The sequence below is a fragment of the Phyllostomus discolor genome, chromosome 8 (genome assembly GCF_004126475.2).
Source record: "Phyllostomus discolor isolate MPI-MPIP mPhyDis1 chromosome 8, mPhyDis1.pri.v3, whole genome shotgun sequence".
In the NCBI taxonomy this organism is placed as follows: Eukaryota; Metazoa; Chordata; class Mammalia; order Chiroptera; family Phyllostomidae; genus Phyllostomus; species Phyllostomus discolor.
Genome location: NC_040910.2, coordinates 72,582,877 through 72,601,440, shown reverse-complemented (window position 1 = coordinate 72,601,440; position 18,564 = coordinate 72,582,877). Strand labels below are relative to the sequence as shown.

The following is an 18,564-nucleotide window of genomic DNA, read 5'->3' as shown; positions in this document are numbered from 1 at the left end:
TTAACCAGAGTTGCTGCCTTTTCAGGAACACCAGGGCTGGTGGGGTGAGTGGCGGCTGCCAGGTTAAGCCAGCAGTGCCAGGTTTCTCCAGAGAGGAATGAAGTGGAGGGGCAGGGTGAGGGGGTCGACCCTATTCCTGTAACGTGCCTTGATCTTGAAGGGTGCTCTTTAGGTTGTTGGGGATGGCAAGAGTATTCCATGAAGTCACAGAAAGCGTGGTGTGCTTTGAGAACAGTAGATGGTAATTTGGAGAGTGTAAGCAGCCACTGGAGAGAAGTGATGCTGGCAAATTAGAAAGCCTTACTGCACACCATTCAGGCCTGCCTACTGGTCTATAAAAGCTCAGTTACTTGATTTGACCCCTCCCGCGGAAGCTGTGTAGGAGGCGCCCAGCAGGAGGCACTGTCCGGCCTGCAGTGCCTTTGACCTGCAGGCGACATTGCGGAAGCGCTTCCCTGGCGGCGGGCGGGACTTCCGGTGGTGAGCTCTGGTGAGCTCGTGGGTGCCCCTCGGGTCGGATCGTCTTCACCTGCACGTGTCAGCCTCTGCTGCTGTCGCTTTCGGGATGCTGCCTCTGCTGCGCTGCGCGCCCCGCGCATTGGGTGCAGCCGTCGCCGGCCTCCGTGCCGCAGCGCCCTCCACGCCTCTCCGTCCGCTGCTGCAGCCCGCGCCCAGGCCGTGCACCCGGCCCTTCGGGCTCCTCAGCGTGCGCGCGGGGTCTGCGCGGCGGCCCGGCCTCCTGCGACCTCGCGGACCCTGTGCGTGTGGCTGCGGCGGGCTGCACACAGAAGGTGAGTTCGGCCGTGAGGGGCAGATTCCGGGTGGAGTGCGGAACCGGGGCAGGGAAGCGTAGACCACGGGTGGGCCTCCTGGAACTGCTCCGTGAGGTCCAGAACATTTTCCTTGTTACTGGCAACCTCTGGGTTGTAACCTCCGTGCCACCCCATTCTCTCTCCCCTACATCCTTAAAACGTTTCGTTTTGGGTTGAGGCATACAATTAAAACCTAGAAGCTTACCTTATCCTTAGTTTCTTTTTTTTTAAGATTTTATTTATTTATTTTTAGAGAGGGAAGGGAGGGAGAGAGACAGAGAGACACTTAAATGTGCGGTTGCTGGGGGTTATGGCCTGCAACCCAGGCATCTACCCTGGCTGGGAATCGAACCTGGGACAGTTTGGTTCCCAGCTCGAGCTCAATCCACTGAGCTACTCCAGCCAGGGCTCTTAGTTTCTTGAAAAGGGAACTTTGGGAAGGCCCAAGGTCGCGGTTGAAAGTAGAGTGGTTACATGTTTTGGTAGGTGGAAAAGGGTAATTGGGAATTCTTTTCCTTTGTGTGAAACGTGATAATGACTTAATTGTTGCAAATCCTTTTTCAGAGTCGTACTCAGATTCCCACTGATAAGGAGACAGGCGTGGTGGGTGTGAGTTGGCCTAAGTCCAGGAGGATTTTTTTTAACAATCCGAGTCCAGATTTCTGACTCAAGGAACCTGGGTCACTTTAGATTGATGGGCTGGCTGTTCTTTTCCTGTACCTTATAAATTTTCATTGTAGGGGACAAAGCTTTTGTTGAATTCCTGAGTGATGAAATTAAGGAGGAAAAAAAGATACAGAAGCATAAGTCCCTCCCCAAGATGTCTGGAGGTTGGGATCTGGAAGTGAATGGGACAGAAGCCAAACTAGTGCGTAATGTTGGTGGAGAAAAGTAAGTACTGGGGGCTTGTGGACTCTGGGGACCTAAACCATTGACCCTGAGAGACCTTTCCTGGGTTCTGTCAAGGCAGGTATTTTGATACGTGGTTTCCAAGATGCAGAAGGAATCTTTGGGTAACTTTGTAAGTTCCAAGTGGTTCATTAACTGCACACAAATTTCCTGTGGGCTAGTTGCTAAGGAGGTGTATTCTGTAATTTCACCTAAACCATTTTTCCTAGGGTGAGTCACAGTTAGTATTGGGCCATTAAAGTGTTCTAGTGAACACTGCAGCTCTGCACCCATTGCTCCTGTGAGAAGGTGGCTTCCTGGCAAAGCCCAGTTAGCAAGGCTCCAGAGGGCGCAGTTAGAGTGCCAGTGTATGCAGACAGTGCCTGCTGGAGCAGCACAGCTCAGCAGGGCTGGTTCCGAATTTCACATCACTTTTAATTTCAACTCAAGCTTTGGCACATGATTTGTCAAGTGAGGATTCTTGCATCTTAAAATTGTCATTAGCTGTTGTTTCTGGCATGCCTTGTAATTATAAAACTTCCCACAAGTATTTGGAAAATGAGTCCGTACTGCAGCACATTGTTCTTTGAAGCTTCCCCTTCCTGGGATCAGGGCTACTCTTGGTACTGATGCAACTCTCTAGTGCCCCTTCTTCCTTTCCTCTGAGGGGCAGGTTTTCTGATGGAGAAAAAACTTTTTAAAGGAGGCAGCTATTGCCCTGACCAGTGTGGCTCAGTGGTTGGGTGTTGTTATGCAAAGCAAAAGTCAGGGCACAAGCCTGGATTGCGGGTTCAGTCCCTTTGTGGGGCACACACTACAGGCAACCCATAGATATTTGTCTCCCTCTTTCTCCCTCCCTCACCCTCTTTCTAAAAATAAGTAAAATCTTTAAAAAGAAAAATAGAGGCATCTACCTATTCCATCCCACTTCCTAGGTGCTCACTGCCACTGGAGGGAGCCCTGGGAAGCAGGCCTGGGGGAAGTAGCCTACACATGACTGTATTTGGCTGAGATGAGGTCTGAGAGTCTGATTTCAAGCAGCTGGCACAGAGGAGGCACATTTCATACCTGCTGATTCCATTTCAGGGTGGGATGTGAGCACCCAGGTCTTTTTGGGAGGTCTGTAATAATTCAAATGTAAAGCCAGCTAGGATAGACATTGTTCCAACAAGCATTTTTAACTGTAACAGGCCTCAATACTTAATGTTCAGTTTTAAAAAAAAACTATACCAAATCGTTTGTGTTTTCTTCTCTCTAGGGTCACTGTCACTTTCAACATTAACAATAGCATCCCACCAACATATGACGGGGAGGAGGAGCCCTCCCAAGGGCAGAAGGTTGAAGAACAGGAGGTAAGCTGTAACACTGTAACCAGCCTTACCTTAGTTCTAACAGGCCAGGGGCTTAGAGGAACATTGTGTTTTTTGTTTGTTTCATTCCCCTAATGCTGGAGGGGGAGAGAGGCTGCAGACAGCCATCCTTGGGACTTTGCTTATAGAGGAGCAGTTTCTGGCCAGCTTTAGCACCAGGAGTGTATGGCCCATTTTCTTTCCCAGGGACTGAGTAAATTATCATCTGCAGGCTTGGGCTTTATAGTTTGACCTTTGTTCTCCTAATAGAAAGGAATTGAAATTGTCTTTTACCCTTCTATAACGGGAAGAGTGATATTGAAGATTATAATTTGGAGTCTTGCCAAGTGAGGAATGCCAGAAATAAACACCAGCCACTTAACCAAGGTAGCAAAGCTGGGGACATCGGATATTTAACCTCAGAGATTCTGTAAGGTCTTCCTTACATGGCTGGCCTCTTGGTGCCCAGTCTTCACACATTTTAGGAAATAGCAGATCTGGCCTAGAAACTGCTGGTGTAAAGACCACAGAGTCCCCAGACTTTCTAACTAAGAAGGTACCAGTATTGTCTTATGACCTAGAACAGAGAGCACAGCTTCCTGGTGACATCAGACTAGTCTTGACATTGAGTGGTTCACTGTCAAGGGGAGGATTGCTGTGATTATTCAGACATTAGGATGGCTGGCTAGCCAAGTGTACCAGCCTTTGGCCCTGGGCCATAGGAAGATCCTGAAACAGACAGTTGGCAAGAGATCTAGGAGCTTTGGGCCACCTTAGCAGTTTATGGATGGAGACACAGTCCAGGAAGATTGAAGCATGAACTAAATTTCAGTTAATTGGCACATAGCTGGGGCTGGAATTCACATGTCTTCATTCTGAACCTAGTATGTTATTTAAAGAAGTAGTGTCAACAGAATTGAAACACTACTAAATATATGATGCTTTGTCCTTAAAAATAGTCTTTAACTCTAGAAGGGATCCATAGGAAGAGTTCAAAATGAGCTGGTGTGTGGCTTTAATACCGTTATAGATTCTTGGCTCCTTATTTGAGAACACTGTAGCAAAGATTTTAAAAATGGCCATGTGATATCCTAATAATGGTGGTTTCCAGACCCCCTGAATTGTCTGAGACCTTTGGTCCAAGTACCCAACACCTATCAACAAGGGCATGTACTGACTTATTCTTGTTTCCCCAGCCTGAGTTGACATCCACTCCCAATTTCGTGGTTGAAGTTGTAAAGAAAGATGGCAAGAAGGCCCTTGTGCTGGACTGTCACTATCCAGAAGACGAGGTACGTAGGATGGAGTGCTAGCACCTTGGCATCGCTGGGGACAAGAGCCTTGGGAGACCTTACTGGTCCCTTTTCTAGCATAGACCAGCAAAGCTGGGGAAGAGGGGGATGAGGGAGCAAGGTTAAAACCTGGTTGGTCTCAAGCTGTAAATAGTCCCTGTTCTTTGCATGAGTCTGGCCTATCTTGGAAAACGCTGCCATTTCCCAAACTCTACTGTCTCTTCTCAGGTTGGACAAGAAGAAGAGGGCGAGAGTGACATTTTCTCCATCAGGGAAGTGAGCTTTCAGTCCACTGGTGAATCTGAATGGAAGGACACAAATTACACACTCAACACAGATTCCCTGGACTGGGTGAGTGCTTGATAAGATGGGGTATTCTTGGGCCTTGTAGGGGGGGAGGTCCTGGTCCAAGGAAAGACAAAAGTATTTTAATTAGTAAATATAACAAATGAAGTCTCTCTCTCTCTCTCTCTCTTTTTTTTAATGGTAAATGTTTCTCTCTGTAGGCCTTATACGATCACCTAATGGATTTCCTTGCGGACCGGGGGGTGGACAACACTTTTGCGGATGAGTTGGTGGAGCTCAGCACAGCCCTGGAGCACCAGGAGTACATTACTTTTCTGGAAGATCTCAAAAGTTTTGTCAAGAGCCAGTAGAGCAGACAAGACGCTGAATACCTTAAATTTATGGCAGGCTTTGCCAGTGAACAAAACCTACTTTGAAGCCAGATGTGTACTTTGAAATGTTTTCATCCTAATATCATGGGAAATGATTCAAATTTAAATTATTCATTACCTTTTATTTACTACTCATTTCTTCTGTACAAATCTATTATTTCTAGATTTTTGTATAATATAATGATAGGCAATAAAATTGGTTTATCTCTAAGGTGATTTGGCTTTTCTGTTTCTATTCCTTCCCCTTCAACCTGCATTACAAAACACCAAGAGACTACATGTTTGGAAAGTTTTAATATAAAATAAATTATAAATGAAAGGTTTGTATTTACAAGGCTTCTTCTCGTCTCAGATGGAAAGAGTTGTTTCCAACCCAGTAGAACGAAGTGAGTGAAGGCTGGCTTTAGATGATCACAGCCCAAGTATCACAAGCCTGGATTTAAACAGAAAGAGTTAGCTTAAATTGTTTTATCATATGGTTAAAAGCTGTAATCAGTGATGACATTTATGTTGCCACTGAAATTCCTGCATACCACAAGATGAAGCTTTGATTGTGAAATAGTACGATGGTGTAGTCAGAAAAGGCTTTGCTTGATTTCAGTCCCGCAGTTTCTAAACAACTGCCTTGGAAACCCTCAGCAACATCATCTTCAGGCTAAGATCGGATCCTGGAGAGGGACGGATCAAATATCTTCACCCTCAGGAACCCAGTGACCAGATTATTCAAATTTGGGAGCTGGCAGCTTTTACAGCCTAGCAAGGAGGTGAGGTTCCTTCAACTTAAAACTGAAACAGGTATGTATTGTAGAGGGGTAGAAACTACATATTCACTACAATCAACTCTGAGGCCCATTAGTTCTAGCATACCTTCCTTGGTCTCCCTCCCCAACAGTAAGTTCTCAGATATAAAACTGGTTCCCACCCTGGCTGGCATAACAGTGGATTGAGCGCAGGCCTGCGAACCAAAGGGCCACTGGTTCGATTCCCAGTCTAGGGCACAATGCCTGGGTTGCTGGCCAGCTCCCCAGTAGGGGGCATGTGAGAGGCAACTACACATTGATGTTTCTTTCCCTCTCTTCTTCCCTTCCTCTTAAGTAAAATCTTAAAAAAAAAAGAAAAGAAAAGAGCTTTATATTAAAAAAACAAAAAACTGGTTCCTGATTTCTTGAACAGCTCAGCCCCACAACTATGCTAAGGAATACTGTGCTTAATTAAATTAACCTTGACACCACATTCATACATAATACACTTGGCTTTCTAGTGGTCTACCACATCCCATCCCCATGACTGCCCCTAGACCACTATCCCTCTCACATTTCAAATACTCCAAGTCATGGCTGTACATACCCATCTAACTCATACCCATCTTCCTCATCCTTGACAGCCATGCTTAATCACCCTACAGCTTGACCTCACTGGATCTTGAACCCAGTGGTCTTTTGACTTCCCCTTAAGAGAAAGATGCCTAGTGCCTCATGAACTCCAGAGCATTCCAAATGATTTATCTACCTTTTGAAATGGCAAACTACAGAATAGCCTACTGAATACAATATTGTTCCCTGTCCTGTTTCTCTGTTGTGACAGCCTCCTGCCCCAATAGTCTCCCTGCCGACCCTGGAGCCAGCACTGCCAATCTTGCTGCCCCTACCACTGCCGATGCCTCCCACAGCACTCGCCTCCCAGACCTCCCCTCCACTTGGCTTCACTGCTGCTCTGAACTGCAGTGCACTTGGGGGTCAGGGGAGGAGGCAACTGCAGCCGGACACTAAGCAACCAGGCAATCCTTTGTGTCCTCTTGCTGTCCTACCCATTCCTTCCAGCACTTGGTCTAGTTTTCCCAGTCTCAAGGAGCACCACGCTCCAGCTCAGTTCCACTGCACTCTGCAAACGGCTCAGTTCATCCCACTGAGGAGGCAGAAACCAAAGCCATCTGACCTGTGTCCCTTCAAATCTCTTCCCTCTATCTCAACTCATTTCTCCAAACATACCTACCCCTGTGCCAAGGACTGGGAATAAAAATAAAGGTAGGATCGTTGCCCTCAAGAACAAAGACATAAACAGGTAACAACAGGAACACGGCATCAAGAACGGGGGGAAACCCAAGGAGAGAGTCTGGCCAATTCTATGTGAGGGGTCAGGCTTCAGATTATCTGGCATACAGAAGTGCTCAACAATGATCCTTGAGCCCAGTGCGGGGAGCCACAGGCATTCCAGACAGAACAGCATGAGCAAGAGCATGGTGGCCCAGACACTTGCACGTTAATGAATCTGCAAGCAGTTCTGGATGGCTAGAGCAGAGAGGAGTGCATAAACCTGTAGCCAGTAGGAAGCAGTGACAGGTTTTCTACAAACTTACACTCACTGTGTCTCCTTTCATATAATCTGAAGGGAAACCATTCTTCTACCAAGGCCCAAGCCTGAAGCTGGAACTTGCAGGGTTGCTGGAACTCCTGAGACCTGGGCCCCAATACCAGCTCTACTTTTCCTTAGCAGTGCAACTTTGGCCAAATCACCTCACTTACTCAAATCTGTTTTTGTTCCTAACATTGGGAATAGTATCCACCTCTGATAAAATGAGATGATGTGTGTAGAATACTTGCTGAACAGTTAAGTGTTCAATACATGTAATTCCACTGCCCTCCTTCCTCACAAACCCACCCCTTGTGGCAGGTCTGGGCCCTTGATTCCTCAGTTACCTACTCACCCCGTAGCTGTCCAATGAATCCTCCTCAACTTACAAATGCACTCAAACGTTCTTCCTTCTAAAAAGCCAAGTGAACATGTTTCCTCCTCTCTATGGCTAAACTTCTTGGAAAAACTTCTGCAGTTACTGTTTCTACTTCTTGGCTCCTACTCACTCCCAGTTCCTAAAACTAAAATAAGATAGTGGCTACTTGACCCTGCAACTCCACCAAAATCATCTCTATAAGGTCACCAAATGTCTACTCCAATAGCTATGGTGGGTGTTGTGACCCTCCTTTTGGAAATTTCCATGCTTTCCACACTTCTCCTGTTCTCTGGCCTCTGTTCTTCCGTCTCTGCTAAGGCCCCACTTAGTGGAGATTCCCCTGCACCCATTTTGGGTTCCCCTGCACCCAAAATGCAGGCAATGTCCAAGAATACATCACTGGCCTATTCTACAGGTGCTCCTCAGGCAGTGTCATCTCATCTCTTTGTAGCAATCACACAGAAGCAACCAACTGCTAATGTTATCCCTCACTCTCAGCTCCATTCCTACGTTCTTCACTGCACCAAAACCTGGGCGTCTCACAGAAATCTCCAATTCAACACGTCCACAAACTTCACCATTGTCTGCACAAACCCTGTGTTCCGCACATGGCCCTGGCACTGCCCAGTCACCCAGCCTTGAAACCTCGCATCTTCTTTGGTTCTCCACCCTGACGCCCACAGCTACGGAATTTCATCAATTCACTTTCTGAGCCTCTCATATTCATCCCACCTACACCATCCCCACTGTTACTGCTGAAGTTCAAGGTCTCTTCACTTCTCCCACAAAGTACTGGGACAGCCTCTTAAATGTTGTTTCTGACTCGAGACATCCTCACGTTCGCAGCTACTGCATTGACTTTTTCGTTGGCTCTTCTTTCCAAGAACCCAAAGTTCCAGCTGAATATAACATGATCCTCTTCATATATGCTCCAAATTTTCTGCCTTGTTCTTCTACCTGGAGATCTTCCACTTAAGTTCTTCCCCCAATTTGTCATATCTATATGTTCAAACCCTATTCCACACCTGAAGGCCAAGGTTAAATGCCTCCTCCAGGAAGCTTTCACCCATAAATGAAATCACCTCCTCTGAACTCCTTGGGCCCTCCCCCTACAGCTCTCCAGGAGTACTGACTACCTGTTTTCTATACTCTTCTCTTAATCACCAACCCTACACTTGAACTCTGGGAAAGAACACGTATTTTTGAATTTTCAAAAGTCCTCTATACCTTTTTTTTTAAATGAATTAACAGAATTAAAAAACATATGGAAGAAATTGATAAAGTGAAGTGTTGGCTGTACTAGGCAATGCTGCTTATAACAAAAACACCTCCTATAGGTAGACTGCATTTGAAACGAGAGGGCTGTGAGGGAATTATAAATACCCAATAGGAAGCCATAGTTTTGGACTTCCTTAAGTGCAGAGTGCCCACAATTCCAACATGCCCCTTGCTTGGGACCTCAAAGCTATAGCCACAGGTTATTGTAAGAGATATTGGTTCCTACAGCAAGCTTAAGGCTTGCAAACTAGGGTGGCTCTATAGCCACTTGTGTGGTCCTGCTCCCTTACACATGAGTTGTCACTTAGGGGGCCAGACAACAGGCTTTGGTCTTCTGTGAAGATATCTGCCTAAGAGACAAGCTTGCTGCTGCCTTGCTGCACTTCCTGCTCTGTATCCTTGTGCAAAACTGATACCAGGATGGCCTTGTTGGGTCTTACAAATACGAAATAATCGGCTTCATCTGAGATCACTGCTGCCAATCAAACAAGAGTAGGCAGTACAACCAGGCTGTCTAACTCAAGACCAATACACCTTCCACAATCCTGTGCTGCCTCTATCCCTCCCCTTGTAGGGAACGACTGGCCTGTCAGTTGAACTGACTCGTTACCTTCATTTTTCTATTCAGTTAAACTCCCCAGAGAATAAACTGCATTTTTAAACATCGACCAGTCTCCAAGCTATTATTTCTACCAGAGCAGGGGCCTGCGCTTACCACTGGGTCCCCTGGGAGGCTTACCAGACAGCTCATGAGAAGACTGGACTTTTTTTCTGTCCCTTCAGTGACTGAAAACACAGGTGTGTGAGGACACTGTGCACTGTGCTCATTCACGCTGACCTCTAAACAGGCACGAAGTTTCTGCTCTGTCAATTCTGGAGACTAAAAAATAAAGAAGTTACACCACAACTTCATCTTAGTTACCTCAGAGTCAACAGGTTGAAAATCATAATAACCAATATATCTATGATGACTTGATTCCTTGGACCTTTACAAACACTCCTGGGCTCATGAATAAACTAAAAAGATCTCTCAACCAATCTCCATCTAACTGCCTCACCAGACAACCAGCGCTCTGCAGTCCTGCTGTAAAACACACCTCCACTTACAGTACCGGAGACACTCAGAGCTTCCCTCATGCTTCTGTCTCCGCCAGTCAAATGTATCCCCACCAAGATATGTTTGGCTGGTGGAAGCAGAAGCATAAGAACCAAACAGATCTCCTCAGACCTAGACCTGCTTGTGCTAATTGAACTTGCTACTGTAACCGAGTAATTTAATTACATGTTATGTAAAGGAAACAAGAGAATGAAAATAAAGTTTTGTTTTTTTGTGATAATAAGTGGGATGTTTAGGAACCACAAAGATGAGTTACCTTAAAAAAAGATTGAATTACATAAAAGGTAGGAAAAATCCTAAAGTTGTACACTCAGCTTCTGGATGCACTTTTCAGAAACAAAACTGGAAACTAGGCAATGCACTGTAAGAGTGGTCTGTGTAAAAACGACTCAGCTCTCCAATCAGCAGAGCCCCACTCAAGGACTGGCAAGTGAAGTTATATGCTCAAAACACACTGTAAGTGTTTCCTTTTTAAAATTCACCCCTTTAACCAACTGACAAACTTTCAGATCCTCTCATGTCAGAAAAGAGGGCTCCTTCTGTATTTTGAGATAACTGAAGCTTAAATTCTGAGCATAGGTGTGTCTTCATACATGGACAATTTTTATGGGTGTTTAACAAATGGCTCTGGGGAGAGGGCAGGGAGCACCCTGATTGGTAGTGCTTTTCCATGCTGTACATATTCTCACCAAGGCTGATTTTAAGCTACCAAGGTGAACTGAACACAAGTTGGGAAAAGATGTACACAGTTGGCTCCAGCACACCCTGAAGGTTCTTAAAGACAGCAGGAATATATGGAGAGAGGTGACACAAAAGCTGTGTGTGAAACACTTACATGAGACGGGATGTACAGGCCACACTGACACATGACCACACCGCTTGATATTTTCAGGTTGTACCTAGAGGCAGAATTGGGATCCCAGAGCTTCATGGCCAGCAGACCAGGATCCCCGAAACTTTCCAGACAAGAAGTGTGGAGGGAAAATTCCACTCACATTGGAGTGGAGGGTGGGAACCAACAATGCTTAAAAGGTTCGGAAAACTCTTACTTTGTACACACAGGACAGATGAGGGAGTTTGCTTCCCACTCAGCCAGTATGATGCTGAGACACTTTTCATCAAACTGCAAGCTCTTCTCATATTCACTGATGATGGACTGTTCTGCAAGGCAATGGACAGTTGGACTACTTCACCATGCTTCACCTGACTGCCTTGTCTTTGTTGCTAAGCTTTGCCTTCAAAGGCTTCATCCACACAAGAGAAACATTCAGGCAAAATCCTACTACCAACCACTAGATATTCACTCTTCCATCAGGCTTCCTCTTGATTCCTCCCCTCCTGTCGGTCCTCAACTTGTGAGCACAAGAAAGTGATGATGCTGCGGGACAAGGAGAAACCTTTCACGCACATCTCCTGAGATCATAAGAGTGGAAATGTAGAGTGTCAGGGTCCCAAGGGCAGCTGGGGAATAATGACAGTTACAGGGCGCTTATTTCTGAGGCCGGCCCACCCTGCTGAGTCTAAAGTGATCTCTTCCCCATGTCCATGTTCTGAGAATCTGTGTTGTTCAGAATCCCTGGTCATTCATTCAGCAAATGCAATAATACCTAGTATGTAGCAGGCAAAGAGTACAATGATGAAAAAGACTGGTCCCTGTTCTCGATTAGCTGACAGTCTAGACTTTAGCTCAGGGATCAGTAAACCATGGCCTACAGGCCATATCCAGCCCCCCTTCAGTTTTTTAAATAAAGTCATATATGGGAACATAGCCATGGTCATTTGTTATATATTGTCTATGACTGTTTCCACACTACAACAGTAGAATAGAATAGTTGCAACAGAGACTTAACCCCAAAGCCTAAAATGTTTACTATCTGGACCTTCACAAGAAGTTTATCAATCTCCATTCTAGAGTGTTCCTTATGATGGAGTATGGCTGAACACAGTAAATCCTTATCACTTCAGATTTTTTAAACATACCCCCACAGAAATATTTACTGAGTCTTGTTTCACCACTAAGATAGGTTTTGTAGGAGAGGGTGAAGGGTGAATCAATTTAAAAAGGATAACTAAAAGGATAAAAAATTCATAGTCTAAATGGCATCAATTATACTAATCATAACAATTAACACTTGCATAGCACTTACAATTTGTCAAATGCTATTTTAAGTCCTCTACATATACAAACTTATTCCCTATTATTACCCCTATTTTAAAGATGAAGAAACTGAGGCATGGGCAGATTAAGTGCTTTTTCTAGTGCCACACCAGTTAAATGGGTAAAGCTAAGAAGTGAATCTCAGCAGTTAGTTCAAGAGTCCACTGTCCTGCATGCTCATAATAATAGTTATCATTTATTGAAAGCTTTCTATGTGCCAAGCACTTCTCTAAGTCTTCTACGCGCATCACTGAAGCCTACAAACAAACTTACAGAGTAGGTCTATTATCACTACTTTACAGATGATAAAAACTAAGCCTAGTCAAGATAGGGCTATGTGGAATAAATAATTGTATAAAGCGCTAAACTACGCACTCTATGGTGCTATGAATGCCTCAGGGAGTGGCTGCTCACAAGACCCAGGGGGGTCCATCTCAGTAAAGAACAGAGAAGGCACCTGAATTAGGTAGTGCAAGAGAGACCTGACCATGCCCTGTGTCCTGCAGGGTGACAGGATTACTACTAATCTATTAATAGAGAGGTACTGCATTAGAGTAGCAAGATACAGGTAGAAAAGACCACTCTTAGGGGTCACCTTGGTCAATCAGCTCCTGTTGGATTTCCTCTAGCTCAGCCAAGTCCATTGGCATCTCCCACTGCAAGAGAAAGAGGGGCACCAGAGGTTTGAAGTTATAATCAGCTGACAAGCACCACAATGATTCATCCTTGGAGGCTGGTTTGAAGAACTGAGGTTTCCCTGAGGAAATCTACCCGTCCAGTCCTTCTGTAGATTATGTTGACAATGGGGTAATGTGATCATGTTGAGAAGTCATCAACAAATGATTAAACTACCCAATGACAAAATAATGACACTTAATTGCAGGAAGACAGTGTAGGGGAGCAGATAAGTATGTGGTTCTAGCTATGAAACCACTAGAAAGTTCCTAACCTCTGTAAACCTCAGTTTGGACTTCTGTAAAATGGGAATAAAACCTAGCTGAGAACGTTGCTGTGAGTGCTAGTTGTGATTATATAACACAAACATTTGGCATACTGGAGGACACATGGAAGGTACTGAATAATGCATCATCATTATAAAGAGCCTTGATGTTTTCAAAGCAGTTTCCCACATTTTCTTATATAGCACTCACAACTCTGACATTATTGCCTTCATTCCATAAACGTAAAAACTAAAAATCAAACAGGCAGAGTGGTATTGACAAGCAATAGGAAAAGCAGGATCTAAATTCCAGAGCTCCTGATTTCCAACCCAGTGCTCTTCCTGACACATGGTAAATGGTTTCCTGTCCACACTCAGCTCCCAGCTCTTACTGAGATTAGAATTGAAAAGCTCTTGGAGACCTTTTTAAAAAGAGATTCTTAGTTCATGCCTACTAGATCAAAATTTCCAGACAGGTAGCCAAGGAGTGAAATTACTTTCTTTTTAGTTTCATAAGTGAATACAATGCAGTGATACAGCAGGTCAACAGTCTGGTATTTAGGAACCATTAATCCAAAAGAGTCTAACATTAAAGGCAGAAGAACCTGGGTTAAAGGCTGTCAGAATCCTGAGTGTGGGCTTGAGGGTATATGAGTTTAGAGGACTTGGGGAAATAGGCGGACAGAGGACACTAGGTGTTCTTGGTGTTGTAGCACCCTCCTCTCCCTGAAAACACATATCATCACCTACCTGAGCCAAGGCCTGTGGACAACTTTCCATTGACTGCAAAGCATTCCACTCTTCTTCCATCAACTCTTGCACTAGAAGCGTGCTCTGAGGTCTTCCTAGCATATTGCCTCCAGCCTGGCGGTATTTGTTCAGGAGCCTGTCCCGGCTGTTTCTCATTCTCTCCAGGCATCCCTTGGGAGGAGGAGAAAGATGGGAAAGGGTTTGGGGAATGTAGGGTGGGTGGGGTGGGGGAGGAAATAGCATTAAAAAAAGTCTTAGCTTAGTTGTTAGAACATTAAAGAAAATTTATAGACACAAATTACTAACTATAATCCTAACTATTGTTAATTTTGCATTTTCCCTTCCAGTCCTTATTCACATGTAGACAGGTGAAATTACAGTGCTTTGTTCATATATTTCCAGATCACCATATTTCTTTTCTTTTTTATTTTATTTACTCATTTTTAGAAAGAGGGGAAGAGAAGGAGAGAAATATCAATGTGTGGTTGTCTCTCATATGCCCCATACTGGGGACTCAGCCTGTAACCCAGGCATGTGCCCTGACTGAGAATCGAACTGGCAACCCTTTGATTCGGAGCCCGTGCTCAATCCACTGAGCTACATCAGCCAGGGCCAGATCACCATATTTCATGTTCTCTCTTCAATGCCAGCTTCCTTAATGGTTGGATGATAATAGCTCAACAACCACTGTGCTATTATGGGACATTTAGGCTGCTTGCAAATTATTGCTGTTCCAGATATAGCTATGGTAGTCATCTTCCTGTACACCAGTGTTTCTCAACTTGGGGCAATTTTGTCCCCCAAGGGACATCTGGCAACGCCTGGAGACATTTTTAGTTGCCATAACTCTAGCTGCAGGACTACTGGAATCTAGCACATAGAGGCCAGGGATTCTGCTAAACATTGGACAATGCACAGAACAGCCCCCCACACCAAATAATAAATAATTATTATTCTCAAAATGTCAATAGCCAAGTTGAGAAACCCTGATGTCAACAGTTATTTCTAGCATCAGATTATATTCCTGGGATATATCCACTTTTGGGATTCCTGTAGTCACAGGAAATATTACAGGAACTATGCTGTGTTCAGACTATGTCAGAACTGAGGTGAAGCGCAACTTTGCAAAGACTTAGTAACTGCGGCTCTTCTGAACAGAGGCTTTCTCTAGAATAGAAATAATTTCTCTCTTGCATGAGATACGTATACAGTATACAAAGTGCTTTTCTCAGTGCCCACCTACCCCAAAACATAAGGTGTTGTTATTATAGAGTGCAAAGGGGTGGCCAGGATCACACTTCAAATGTAAAACAAATCCAAATCCAAAATCCAAATTCAAAAATAGGAACCTGGGGTTGGGCCGGGCCGGGATAATCCCATACCAAAGGTCCAGAAACTCCAGGAGAAGGCCAATATCCAGATCTACCGGTGGGAGGCTTGAGTCCCAGGTCCATCTCCACTGGCCAGATGCTCCCGGCACCTGCCTCACCCGGCTGGACTGAGGCGAAGGTACTGAGAGCAATTTCTGGGCGGATTAGGGGAATGACGACGGCCCAGGCAAGGTTTTCCCAAACCTCACACTCACCTGCCTGAATGCCTCTTTCCAATGTGGCGAGCCCACCAATTTGTACAACGAGCGGTGCGGAGAACCTGACAGCTCGGCCATCTCCTCTCTGCGGGAGACGCGGTCAGAAATCCCGGCCCCCTGCAGGCGCGCAGAACCTGGGAGTTGTAGTTCCTGGTTGTTGATCGTACTGCACCCCACGGAATTCTGGGAAGTGTTCTTTTATTGGCCGACCCAACCCAGAGAAGAATTGGAGCAACCCAAAGATGGGGGACTGCATTCGTAGTATTTGTGAGGTTAACCCACCCTGGATTGAGGGAGGTAATTCTTGAACGGAGATTTTGAGTGTCTAGGTTTACCTGCGTGGAGGTGTCTAGTAAACAAACACGCAGGAGTTAGGTTCTTCCCCACGTTCTAGACTTCCCGCGGAACCAAACCTTGAAGCAGGCACTGGCCTGTTGACTTTCTCGTCCCGCCCCTTTCGGCTTCAGAATAAATACTTGACTGGGGATTGGCTTTCCACTAGCGTTGTCCCTGCCCGATAGGCGGGCTTTACGTTCGCCAGCCTCGTGCTTCCGGGATGCCTGCTCCCTGACTAGCCAACGCAGTGGGAGGCTGGCCGCAGATTGGCCGCGCTCAGCGGCGGGCTGAGCGATTGGAACGGGGAGAGCAGTTGGGCCAAGATGGCGGCTGTCGCGGGACCTTTAGGTGACGGGGAGCTGTGGCAGACCTGGCTTCCTAACCACGCTGTGTTCTTGCGGCTCAGGGAGGGACTGAAAAGCCAGAGTCCAGCCGAGGCTGGGAATGCGGCTTCTTTATCTTTGCCTTCGCCGCCGCCGCCGCCGCAGTTGCTGACGAGAAACCTGGTCTTCGGCCTTGGCGGAGAACTCTTCCTGTGGGACGGAGAAGGCAGCTCCTTCTTAGTGGTTCGCCTTCGGGGCCTCAGCGGCGCGGGTGAGGAGCCCTCTCTCTCCCAGTACCAGGTATGGCCAGGCTAATCTAGGAAATGACCGTCACCTGGGATCTGAATTCATGTTTTTTTTTTTTAATTATTGATTTTGAGAGAGAGCGAGAGGGAAACACCGATTTGTTGTTCCGTTTACCCGATGCGTTCACTGGTTGATTCTTGTATGTGCCCTGACCCTCACGCACTTAACCGCATCCGTGGCCTATGGGGACGCCCTCCAACCAACTGAGCCACCCGCCAGAGCTGAGCTATTGTTTTTTATTTATTTTTTCCCCTCTCCATCCTGGCAGTTTTTCACTTCGAGTAAAAAAGTCTCTTCATTTCTTTCTATTCCGCTCAAGCATCGCTACATAGCCTTTTGTTGCCTCTTTATCGACCTGGTCACTGTGCTAGACACAGTTATAGGAACTCATACTCTCAAGGTGCTTAAGTTCCTGGGGTCTGGGAGGAAGGGAAAGACCACGGAATACTCAGTAACATCAGTTATGCAAGCGCTCTGAAGAAAAACAAAGCAGGGTAACAGGACAGAGGGTGTGCGTGCAGTTGCTATTTTTAGTGGGTTGGTCCTGAGAAACCTCATTCATGATGTGACACTCAGAATAATAGGCGTAAGCCTACCTTTCCCTTGGGGTTAGGAGCGACAGGTCAGGTAATAGATTTGAAAGTACCAAGTTTTGTGCCTGACGTAGAGAAGAAATCCCCTGTTAATTCTTGCATTTACCTTTAGAAAGCTAGGCCATTCTCAAGGTTGGAAAGGATTTTTGCTTGTCTTTGGTATGCCAACAGCATGTGAAAGCGGGTGTGATCAGAAAGTATTCCTCACTTGCTGTAATCAGACATTGCTTTCTGGCAATGTTTATATTTGTAATAAACTGATTCTCTCCTTTTAAAGAGTAAAAACTAAAAAACTTGTCACACGTGCTAATGCATGACATCTGTTGTGTGGCATTGCCTGATTCTAGATGGTGAGAAATGATTTGAAATTAAAGAGGTGCTAGATAAAATTTTCCAGTTCTCAAAGTACATCACAAGTCTACAATCTACTTTAAAATTTCAGTTTACATGAGTAATTTACAAAGGTGCTCAGCACACAGCATTCGCACAGTTGTAATTAAATTATTCACACTTGTTTATTTATTTGTATGCTTTTCTATACAGTAAATACCAAGGCAGGGGCTCCTTGTGCCTTACTTATGTTTTAGGTACCTCCAGGATTTCACTTAGTGCCTGGAACATATAAGCTCTCAGTAAATATTGATGAGATTTGAATGACCCTCAATCCTCCAGAATATCAAAAACTCAGAAATAGGCAAGAAAGTGGCTTAGCATGAGTTGCAACTTTAAAAGTTAACAAAAGCATAAGTAGTGACTTAGAAATAAAACCAAAAAACTTCTAAATACTGATTGTCATAAGCGACTGGAGGTAATTGAATTGTATGCATAGCATAAGAAAGGTGGCCTCTGGTTGATTTGACATAGACTGTCAAAATCAAGTAGAAAGAAGATGGGGGTTGAAAAGGTAGGCAAAAAAGGGAAAGAGCCACTGACAGGAGAAAAAACAATTACAGTCAGCAAAGGGCAACTAAAAACCCCAAAATCAGGCTTATAGACATCAGTAACAATTAATAGAAACTTCATTATATTTACAATAACTTGTCTAAAAGGATTTGGGCTTAGTGTGATTCTCCATACATAAGGATAGGCAATACATTGGCAATTTCATGGTTTATTGCTGAAAGTAGAAAGATAAGAAAATGGGAACTGGATGTAGTCACAAGAGAAGAAATAGGAAGGAGTGAATGTTTTTTGAGAGCATATGATGCTAAGACAAACACTGTTCCATATCTGCATAGGTAAAATGTCATTTTACTTGCTACAGAAGTTTTTGAAGCCATTCTCTATCTTTTACTATTTCTAATATAACATAGTTATTTATTAATACTTCTGAGTTCTTCATTTGTTCACTAAAACATACATTGAGTCAGCAATATGCCATATACTATGCTAAAGATACTGAGAGGAAAGATATGGATTCATAATTCAT

The 18,564-nt window shown here is 44.9% G+C and overlaps 3 protein-coding genes across 7 annotated transcripts in view; 2 read left to right on the top strand and 1 right to left on the bottom strand.

The window, feature by feature from the left end:
• The first annotated feature begins 478 nt into the window (after nucleotides 1–478).
• On the top strand, nucleotides 479–5,234 carry LOC114515041 (complement C1q binding protein). Its single transcript, XM_028534283.2, has 6 exons — nucleotides 479–791; nucleotides 1,553–1,703; nucleotides 2,959–3,052; nucleotides 4,246–4,341; nucleotides 4,570–4,692; nucleotides 4,848–5,234. Exons 1-6 carry the CDS (start codon nucleotides 566–568, stop codon nucleotides 4,995–4,997), a joined length of 840 nt encoding a protein of 279 aa, XP_028390084.1. The 5' UTR covers nucleotides 479–565; the 3' UTR covers nucleotides 4,998–5,234.
• A 59-nt stretch (nucleotides 5,235–5,293) lies between these two features.
• On the bottom strand, nucleotides 5,294–15,717 carry RPAIN (RPA interacting protein). Of its 4 annotated transcripts, none has more exons than XM_036033201.1 (7): nucleotides 15,575–15,712; nucleotides 13,990–14,160; nucleotides 12,895–12,955; nucleotides 11,191–11,302; nucleotides 10,977–11,097; nucleotides 9,764–9,904; nucleotides 5,294–5,451 (listed from the first exon to the last, which is right to left on the bottom strand). In XM_036033201.1, the coding sequence occupies exons 1-7, from the start codon at nucleotides 15,653–15,655 to the stop codon at nucleotides 5,422–5,424; spliced, it is 717 nt and encodes a 238-aa protein (XP_035889094.1). In that variant the 5' UTR covers nucleotides 15,656–15,712; the 3' UTR covers nucleotides 5,294–5,421. The 4 variants fall into 4 exon arrangements, 3 of the variants coding, with proteins under 3 accessions (XP_035889094.1, XP_028390494.1, XP_035889095.1); XM_028534693.2 differs by having other exon boundaries at nucleotides 10,977–11,040; XM_036033202.1 differs by lacking the exons at nucleotides 5,294–5,451; nucleotides 10,977–11,097 and having other exon boundaries at nucleotides 9,808–9,904.
• A 438-nt stretch (nucleotides 15,718–16,155) lies between these two features.
• NUP88 (nucleoporin 88) overlaps nucleotides 16,156–18,564 on the top strand; it is a 34,246-nt gene continuing 31,837 nt past the window's right edge. The window contains exon 1 of one of the 2 annotated variants that reach the window (XM_028534404.2): nucleotides 16,156–16,536. In XM_028534404.2, the coding sequence (XP_028390205.1) occupies nucleotides 16,237–16,536 (300 nt within the window). In that variant the 5' untranslated portion in view covers nucleotides 16,156–16,236. The remainder of the gene's footprint in view (nucleotides 16,537–18,564) is intronic. The other variant, XM_036033200.1, reaches the window with a different exon arrangement.

Bases quoted from the DNA above. Each gene is read 5' to 3' on its own strand.
- RPAIN (XM_036033201.1), bottom strand. From the start codon at position 15,655: ATGGCCGAGCTGTCAGGTTCTCCGCACCGCTCGTTGTACAAATTGGTG. The intron at 11,303-12,894 runs GTGACCCCTAAG...ATTGCCTTGCAG, and splicing joins ACAGGAGCTGATTGACCAAG to AACAGTCCATCATCAGTGAA. The intron at 11,098-11,190 runs GTAAGAGTTTTC...TTGTCTGGAAAG, and splicing joins ATCTGTCCTGTGTGTACAAA to TTTCGGGGATCCTGGTCTGC.
- LOC114515041 (XM_028534283.2), top strand. From the start codon at position 566: ATGCTGCCTCTGCTGCGCTGCGCGCCCCGCGCATTGGGTGCAGCCGTC. The intron at 792-1,552 runs GTGAGTTCGGCC...TTTTCATTGTAG, and splicing joins CGGCGGGCTGCACACAGAAG to GGGACAAAGCTTTTGTTGAA. The intron at 3,053-4,245 runs GTAAGCTGTAAC...TTGTTTCCCCAG, and splicing joins AGAAGGTTGAAGAACAGGAG to CCTGAGTTGACATCCACTCC.